Source organism: Psittacula echo (genome assembly GCF_963264785.1).
Source record: "Psittacula echo genome assembly, chromosome: Z".
NCBI classification, from domain to species: Eukaryota; Metazoa; Chordata; class Aves; order Psittaciformes; family Psittacidae; genus Psittacula; species Psittacula echo.
This window is the reverse complement of record NC_137742.1, coordinates 30,887,271-30,897,216: the sequence shown is the minus strand read 5'-3', so window position 1 is coordinate 30,897,216 and position 9,946 is coordinate 30,887,271. Positions and strand designations below refer to the sequence as shown.

General features: G+C 42.5%; 1 protein-coding gene across 1 annotated transcript; it reads right to left on the bottom strand.

The window, feature by feature from the left end:
* Positions 1-4,542: 4,542 nt before the first annotated feature.
* SPATA6L (spermatogenesis associated 6 like) lies at positions 4,543-9,104 on the bottom strand (the record flags this gene model as incomplete). The annotated part of the gene is made up of 2 exons (XM_080638291.1): positions 4,543-4,634; positions 8,918-9,104. 2 exons carry the CDS (start codon positions 9,102-9,104, stop codon positions 4,543-4,545), a joined length of 279 nt encoding a protein of 92 aa, XP_080494417.1.
* Between the last annotated feature and the right edge of the window lie 842 nt (positions 9,105-9,946).

Sequence of the window (9,946 nt, the reverse complement as noted above, 5' to 3'; positions counted from 1 at the left end):
CCATCTCAACCTGGCTTTACAGAAAGCATCCTGAAGCTGAGGGGAAAGCCCACACTCATTGTTTCCAAGAGAAGCCACGTGAGGAATTGACAAGACAGGCATGCTATATGTATCGTCACACTACCTATTCAGGACACTGGCTTTGTATGTAATTTGTAAGGAAATGCTGAAGATTGCTTTCAGTGATATGCAGGCCCATCACCTTCAGATAAGACCACTGCACAGGGGCAGAATTCTGTCATTTCTTACTCACAAAGGGTGAATATCAACTGGAAGATTAAAATTAAGCAGGGTTATGAAGAGCACTGATGCAAAACCCTGAGAATGCATCTGCTGGTATTTGGGAAGGATGTGTTTACTCACTGTATTTGGCCTATAATATTTTAATGAAGTGAGCCAATGCAAAACTAGATTATGCACGTGGATTCTGCAATTGTTAACTGTGCTTAATTTACATAGACTGCTTTCTGGGAGTTTCACTGAATTGAAGGGTGAGAGCATCTGCTGTTCGTTTGATGGCTGCATGCAAATATTATGTGTTGGAACTGGGACTAAGCAACGAAAAAATGTGCGGGAATGTAACCCTGGAGAAAAAGGGGACTCTGCAAATATGGCACCTTACTCTGCAGCAGATCTCAATCACAGGTATTTCAGTCATACTGCCACCAAAATGGATGGCTATGGTTTTTACCGTGCTTTGCCAGTTTTACTCGCTTCGTTGGTATGCCAGAACTGAAAAAGAGCAGAACTCCTCAGAAACTCTGAAAGAGCTAGATGCTCCAATTCCATTATGATCCACTGAAGTTTAATAGCTTAGCACCTGTTCCCTTTGAAAATCTAATCAGAAATGCTATACAAAATTCCCGATGCAGAATCTATCTTTTGTGCCGACAAAAATGCGCAAGCGCAAGCAAGGGAGATGCCCACCCCATGAATTTTACAGAAGAGCAGTTATTGGCAGACTTTAAAAACTGTTTCCATGCACAAACATAAAACTGAGAAAGCATTAAATTTCATATGTCCTTTAGGACCCCGAATTTAGAGTCTGAGTGACTGGATAGCTAGAAACATAAAGAGATGGCAGTCACAATCACCTGCAGTTCAAGGATGAGAAATAGGATTGATTAGACTGTTTTCACTATAGTTTCTCTTGCTGATACTATGGCTCATTTACTTTTCTTTCTCATCCTAAATTTAGGATATCAAAAGGCTTAAACTCCTGATAACTCTGTAACATCTACTTTACTCCTCTGACTTGTCACACAGGGAGGGCCTCAGAGAGATATGCCATCTTTTGAGGAAATCAATCGGTTTCATTCTTAGAAGATCCCTAGCAAAACCACCGCAAGTTAATTCTTTGCTTATCTTCAAGAGAACTGATAGAAGTATCTAGTCCAAAGCAAACCTCTCGTTCATTTCCAAAAGAGTTGAACCAGTTCAGAACAGACACTGTCCTCTGTCCCTTGTAGTTTTCTCAAGAGTTTCATGTTCCTTTGTTAAACCTCGTTTCAGCAAGACATGGCCAAAAGAAATGCAAAAGAAATTCACTGGACCCCTGTCGCCATCTAAAGGTTGCAACAAAACCAGTCTCTGACTGACAGAACAGCTACACTGAATGTAAAGGGATTACAAACTTCTTATCATCAGAGAAGTGATTAGATAAGTAGCAATCAGTATTTCAAAGGGCTGCTGCGAGTAAGAGGACAGAAGACAACCTAGAAACCCATTCCTATATATTTCTCATATGCTGCCAGGTTAATTCTCAATCTCAAAGTCGTTCCTGTGTAATAATGTGCTAACCAAGTAGACATAACTACACAGAGTATTAATCTATTTACGATGACTGCAGAAAATAGACATCCTTGTTAGAAAACAGCAATGCTGGTGAGAAAAAACCCTACTGATTTCATCAACGATTTTTTTCTTCATTGTTTTAGGTCAGATACAGTACAAAGACAGGACAACAGCAGCTCTTACCACCCTCATGAGTAGATACACCATTGCTTCTGCTGGCTGTCTTTTATGTGTAGCACTTTCTAATAGTAGGTTCACAGGTTTTATTTCTCTCCCTCCTCTGTTTCACAGTTCTGAGGGAATATAAACTCCTGTGTTCTTAAGGGGATTGGCATACAACATTGCTCAGGGAAAAACTAGGACTTCTAGCTGAGAGTGGAAGCTAAGTACCCATGACAGTAAGCACTGTGTATTATAGAAAACGCTTTCATGATGCTGTACCCGAAGTACTGTTTGTGCAGTTTTCCACCATCTCTCATTCTCAGGTTCTTGCTAAACAAATTTAGTGGGAAATACCATCTGAGGGCTTGGGGTTTGGTGATGTAAGTTTCCACAATTGAAGCATCTGACTCTACCCCTGCAACCACTTTTAACTTGTAGCTAATTAAGGCGCTGTGAGCTACAGGCCTCTTTCCAGCAACTGCAATATGTGTTAAATGACATAGGCTGTAGAACTAGAAAACAGTAGCTAAATAGTAGCTAAATGGGCAAAAATCCTGATATGCCAGAAAGGGCAGGTAACCAGGCAATACTCTCAGGTCAGCACTGTAATGTTAGTACTCACAGAAGCAAGCCACTGCTTGGCCTGTGCTGAGATGAGGAGAGTCTGCACCATCTTGTTGATTTTCTCCCAGCTGAGATCCAAACTGGAATTTAATCTACCAAAAGAGATCCAACAGTCACATCTCGGTTCCCCTCTGGAGTGACATTATTTCTAATGCCTCATTTATCACATCCTTTCAAACCATCACTCAAAATCTTGAAGTCCCCTTCACCCCCTCCTATCGAATTTCGTAACAGGGATGCACACAAATAATTCTTCTTTTGTCCCTTTTCCCCTCCAGGCTACTTATTTCTTCCTACCATTTTCTGTAGGCTTGATACTCCCAAGGGAGTTCTCATGTCCTCTCGTTCATCCACCACTCCTGCTTCATTACTGCCCTCCATTCTGTTTTCCACTGCACTCAGCACCTTCTTCTCTGTATAGCCATGCTTTCCTGCCTCCCGTCATCCCTCAGTCCTCTTTGCTTCTCTGTGTATTCCATGAAGACTCTTCCCCCACATCTCTGCCTTTGTTTCCTCATTTTCCTTTGACACTCTTTTCTCTTCCCCTCCTCTTTTCTCCTGCTGGCTGCCCCTGCCGAGAGCAAAGGTTTCACCCCACCAGCCCTGCCCTCCTTTGCAAAATTAAGGCTAACACCTCTGAAAGGACACAAGACAGACAAGTCTGTCAGGCATTTAAAGCAATGTTGACATTACTGCCATTATTTCCAAGCAATCTGGGTACATGCTGCCATGGAAACCAGTACCAGTGTAAAACCAGGAAAGAAATGAAGACACAGGGTAAGACTGAATTGCAGTACCTTCCTGCTAAGGTTAAGATTAAGGGGCCGAACTGCAGGCAGCTCTTCTGGCATTTTCGACATGAAAGATCACTCAAATTCCCATGCAAAGCAGGAAGATGGGAGTGAAGACCACAGGAGGCTCATGTTCTTTGGAGACAGCAACAGCATTCCACAAAGGATAACCCATGGCATCTCAAAGAGTATCAAGCCCCTGTGCTCAGCACCTGAAAATCTAAATGGGTTTCCCACCTGCTCTGCCTTAGAGAATCATAAGATGTAACACTGGTTAACCAGAACATGTCTCTAAATTTCTGTTCTAAATATACAGAAAGTATTCTTGTGTTAGGTAGAACTTTCTAACAGTTTTTCTTAAGACTAGTATTTTCTATACCTGCAATTTAAGCACAAACCCCAGCTTTTCATGTGAAATAATGGCATTCCTAGTTTGTAGGGTAATTACAAGAACTTTCTGAAGGAATCAATGCAAAATTGAGTCTGCAGTTCAAAATCTCTGGTCAAAGCTATTCTAAGCTGCAGTGGACTCAGATTAGTAAAATTCAAAGTCAGTTTTGTTGCTTCTTCTGCATAATCCAATCCATAATGCAGTGAGAAGGATGAAAATATAATCATTTTAGGCTGCTATTGCTGCTTCAGAAAACAATAAACCCCAGCAAGAATGGGCACTGGAAGGATTTACAAAGATATGAAAACATTAAGACCCCCAAGAGACGACTGAACAAACAGAGTGAAAAAACAAGGCCCACACATGAGAGAAAGAAAATGCGTAGAAAGCAGACATCCTCAAATACAATTGGCATGAAAAACCTTCAAAATCTTTCAGGCACCTGGCCCTTTCACATGATCTGTGGATGGAGGTACATAATTGAACACAAAATTTTGCTGTTAGGACTTCTAACCTGCTTATGCAGAGACATTATTCTTACTGTCTGTGATTAAGATGTTTAATTGTGAGGATAGCTTATACTCTTTAGGTATATTCTCTGCAGCACTTCCATATTCACAAGAAAGAGCACATGAGCATCCCCCTCTGCTCAAAGAGAAAGTCAAATTCCAGTGCTCACGAAGTTACTTCTAAGCAGCTGAATTCCTTCCTTCTTCAATCACATATGGAAAGTACCAGTTTCAGGCAACTTACTGGAAAATGAGAATTTTTCATCACTAATTATCTACTATCAGGATACGCAGGAGCCAGCTTGCACTCTGGGAACAGAAAGTCTTGTGTATTCTCTCCGTAAAATGCAAAGTCATTCGCTACTGAAAGAACAAAAAAACACCCACAGAAAAAATAGCTGTCCAGATTGTTACATGGAATTTTCATTAATAGCTGTGCAGTGAAAGCTCAGTAAATTATGAATGTCCTTGGCAGAATGCTGCCTCTCTCATGCATAAAGATTCTGTCAGTAATAGCTGGTGGCTGGGACATGAGTGGGCATAAGAAGAGTGGTACAAGAATGGCACACACTCAGCATGATTCAGAATTATTTGATGCAGGAAATGTTTAAGACAACAGTTCCTTTTTAATATGCTGCCCTCCTCTGCACCAAGGAACCTTTCAGTTTGCATTCTTGAGGGCCACAGCAAACAAATTCACAGAAAACCAGCAAGCCCCAAAACCATTTAGTTCTATAATTGTTTACAGGAAAGAACACAGCAACGTCAGAGCTTTTTTTGCCTGCTTGACTGAGAGAATAACTGCTTCCAGCATACGGCTTACTCACTTGATCTCCAGTGCTTTGACTATGCTGTAACTGATTACTTCATCTTCTGAATATGAAACAAAGAGGGCAAAAGGGAGGTAATCCTGTCATGCTTTTATTAGTTTTGGAAGATTCGGCTTAACCAAGCAGCTTTGATGCTGTCATTAACTTTCCAAGACCCACAAGTGCCCTGAAATATTTTGGTGATAGAGATAATTACAAGACTTGAAGGGAAATTACCTAGTTGCAGTGTAAAGGACGTTCAAAGCTGTGACAGATTTATACAGATGATGTATAATGCACGTTTTACAAAGTATGTATAACACATGTGCTTATATACAGCATGCTAAACCTTGATCCAGCTGATTTCTCAGTGGAGAGTCACCTCACTGGGCAAACACCTAATTATTCTAATTAGCTGCCTGCAGCAATAAAATAAAAAAGGTTGAAATGAGATTTGCAATATGCCAATGATTGTTTGGCAAATGTGTCATCATAAAATAGTGTTGAAAGACAGCTACCATTACTTTTGAAATGAATTCCCTCCAGTAAGCCAGTGTGCAGTAAATGAACATCATATAATTTGGCCATGTAACCACACTGCATGATACCAGTGTCCCACTAATTGAGGTGTAAGTATCTACATGTTAAAAGCAGGTCTAAGTATCTACAAGTGAAAAGCAGGTGAGGATCCCTCAGGCACACGGAACAAAACTCAGCAAATGAAAGCTCTGGCTTTAATGAAAGCATCTCATTGTCACAATGGAAATCAGCGTTAATCAAACGGGGACCTGATGCAGTGGAACCTTGCTTGGGAGCGAGGCTCAATGGAAAGCACTGAAGGGGTGGATAATAAAACTCACACTGGGATTAACATATCATATATATGCAATCTCTTGTTTTGCTCACTAGCAGATGTGCTAATATAATGCAAGTGCTGCTGTCTGAATTCTGAGATCTGCAGCTGGCCATTACATTGGTGCCTGTACACAGATGGGTGTAGATGGGGGAGGAAGCAAACTATCCTGAATTATTATCAAAATAGGATAAAATATGCCTGTGACTCTGCATATTCAGATAGGAAGAAGTGAACTATCCAAGGTTACTGTAATGATAAGGTGTTCTTGGGACTCTACAGACTTGGATGGGAAGGAACTATCCCAGGTTACCATGACAATGAGATAAGATGTGTTCGGAACACCATATACTCAGATGAGGGAGATGAACCATCCTGGGTTACTCTTAACAAAGTCTTCACACGCTCTACACCACACTTGGCTTAGTTTTTCTCTTCCTTCAGGACCCCGTTATAACTGTGTTCTGAGTGAATTCAGTAAGGGGAAATCCTGCTTGACCAATTTGGTGGCCTTCTATGATGAGGCTACGGAACTGATGGACAGGGGTAGAGCAGTTGATGTCATCTACCTGGACTTGTGCAAAGCGTTTGACACTGTCCCACACGACATCCTTGTCTCTAAATTGGAGAGACATCAATTTGATGGGTGGACCACTCGGTGGATAAAGAACTGGCTGGATGGCCGCACGCAAAGAGTTGTCAATGGCTTGATGTCCGGCTGGAGACCGGTAACGAGTGGTGTCCTTCAGGCATCGGTGTTCGGACTGGTCGTGTTCAACATCTTTGTTGGTGGCATGGACGGTGGGATTGAGTGCACCATCAGCAAGTTTGCCGATGACACCAAGCTGTGTGGTTCGGTTGATAAGCTGGAGGGAAGGGATGCCATTCAGAGGGATCTCGACACGCTTGTGAGGTGGGCTGATGCCAACCTTATGAAGTTTAACCATGACAAGTGCAAGGTCCTACACCAGGGTCGGAGCAATCCCAGGCACAGCTACAGGTTGGGCAAAGAAGAGATTCAGAGCAGCCCTGCAGAGAAGGACTTGGGGGTGTTGGTCGATGAGAAAATGAACATGAGCTGGCTTCAGTGTGTGCTCGCTGCCCAGAAAGCCAACCGTATCCTGGGCTGCATCAAGAGGAGCGTGACCAGCAGGTCAAAGGAGGTAATCCTGCCCCTCTACTCCGCTGTCGTGAGACCTCACTTGGAGTATTGTGTGCAGTTCTAGTGTCCTCAACATAAAAAGGACACGGAACTGTTGGAACAAGTCCAGAGAAGGGCCACGAGGATGATCAGGGGACTGGAGTACCTCCCGTATGAAGATAGGCTGAGGAATTTGGGGCTGTTCAGCCTGCAGAAGAGAAGGCTGCGTGGAGACCTCATAGCAGCCTTCCAGTATCTGCAGGGGGCCTACAAGGATGCTGGGGATGGACTATTCATCAGGGACTGTAGTGACAGGACAAGGGGCAATGGGTTAAAACTTAAACAGGGGAAGTTTAGATTGGCTATAAGGAAGAAATTCTTTACTGTGAGGGTGGTGAGGCACTGGAATGGGTTGCCCAGAGAGGTTGTGAATGCTCCATCCTTGGCGGTGTTCAAGGCCAGGTTGGATGAGGCCTTGCTTGGCATGGTTTAGTGTGAGGTGTCCCTGCCCATGGCAGGGGGGTTGGAACTAGATGATCTTAAGGCCCTTTCCAACCCTAACTGTTCTATGATTCTATGAATAGAGAAGGTCAGCACTGCTCTGGAAAGGCAGCACAGAGAGAGACAAAAGCTATCTTCTTAAGCTCCCAACACAGCAGGCAAGCTGTAAGTTACAGTCAAGTACCCGGATTAGAAACTACAGCAAGGGTATTGCCTTCCTGAAATGCGACACTAAGCTGCTCACAGTGGATATTATGCTATAATAGCTGTTACTGCCTTCATTTGGATAGGTTCTGTGTCTTTACAGGGGCAAGGACACATGTTCACTTCTAATTGGACTAAAACCAAACCATGCAATTGGGTGATTTCTTGACAAAGCTACAGCACAAGGAATTAAAAATTCAGAAAAAGTTAGTAACAGCACTTTTAATGTCATTCAAAGTTTCATCATTCTAGCCACATTGCCTGTAAGGACTGTCTTTCTAATGGATCCCAGCTTTACAATCACCAGAAAAAAACTCTTGTAAGCTTATGATACTACAACAAGAAGGCAAATAAATAGTCAGTTTTGCCATGTAAGGTCTGGCTTCTGATGTAGTAAGCATATAGGCAGGCACTGTTTCCTCTCATATATACGTACTTTTTCTAAATATATTTTTAATATATAAAGTTGAAAGAGGATAACATATCCCACTGTACAAAAAGTAAGCAAAATCTCTAAGCTACATATTTTTGCATAGCCAAAAACCAAGCTGGGATACCACCTGAAGTTGCATTTTTTATTCTGGTATTATTAATATTAGAAGCACGCAGGAAGGAAATATCAGCACAAGGTAACTCTCTGTGGTTGACACCTGATAGACTCATGCGACAGTCAGCGGCTTCTGGCTTGACCTTCTGTTAAACTTTACAAGAGTAGTTTGCTCCAAAAGGACAAAACCATGAGACCCAGCAAGGATAAAGGAATGTTAACTGAATTAAAGCTGAGGAACAAAAACTTCTTAAGTTAATACAACACCTGCTCCTGCAGGTATGACTAAAAAACTTTGGCCAAAGTTTGCTTTCAAGGATGAAATAGAATGTAGACAGACCATTGTTATAAATAATTTTATTCTCTCCCACACCCTCCAACAAACAATGAATAAGATTTTGGCTTCTCAAAGACTGCCTCGTCCTTAAATTCATGACTTCTCACAGACTTTGAACTAAAGAATTGCTGACAGAAGAAATAAAAAGCAGACCTGCTAGGTTAGCCTAGGGGTACACTAGGTGTCAGAACACAACCTGGCCTAAGGAGGAAAAAATCACGTGACTGACCCAAGGGGAGGTAACAGAGGCTGACACTCAAATGGCTCAATTAAGAGCAAGGTGTAAGGGGAACAGTGTATATTGTTTGCTGTTGGGAAAACAGGAGGGAGGCATTCTGTCTCTTTGTGTTGATCCGAGATGCACACACTGAGAAAAACGTCATGTTTCTCAGGAAGAAACATAACAGGACATGTAACATTTGGGAAGAAAAAAACCCCCATACACTAACACGAGACTCCTCAGTCCAGTCTTACATGCATTAGTCCAAGTCTTCAAGACTCTACCTCAGAAAGGACTCAGCAGGCCCTTGTCTTTATTACTGATAATCTCAAAAGTGTGCCAGATTAAGATCTGTCATTGGGAGCTCTCTCATTTTGTGTTTTGGACTTTAATTTTTTATCATCTCTTGTAAAAAAGGACTGATTCCACAGACCTTAGCATTACATGGAAGATAAACATTTGATAATTATGAGGAAATGAATGAGTTAAAACCACCATTTATTTTCTTGTATGTGGTAAGAAGGCCTGTAATGAGCAACATTTTAGTACTGCCCATTTGCACAACAGCAGTAATCCCCTTCATTAAATAAACGTCACACAGCAAGAAAAACCTCATATTTAATCTAACCTTTCCCTTGTTCACCCTTTCTAGCAGACTTTGTGCCTGACACCCCAAGGAACCAGTCAGCGCCTCGTATTTGGAGAAAGAGCTAAATAACCCATGGATCAGAAACTACGGCTGCCGGGAGGGCACATCTTCCCAGGGGCATCACCACTGCTAAAGTACAGCCTCATTTTACATTAAATTCCACCCCCAGCTGAGAAACAAGCTGCTGAAAGCCAAACAGCTTCCCAGGAGCAATCGGAACTGAAGGCGCGCCCGCAGAGGCACACACACAGATACTGAAACACAGTATATGATACACAGTTGCGCACACACACGGAATACACATATGAGTGCACATCTGTTCACATACGTGTAAGCTCCGTCGTGCGGTGCGCCACCTCAAGGTCCCGGAATAACCGCGCCGACAAGCTCCGACTCCCGCCGCCCCGCCGCCTG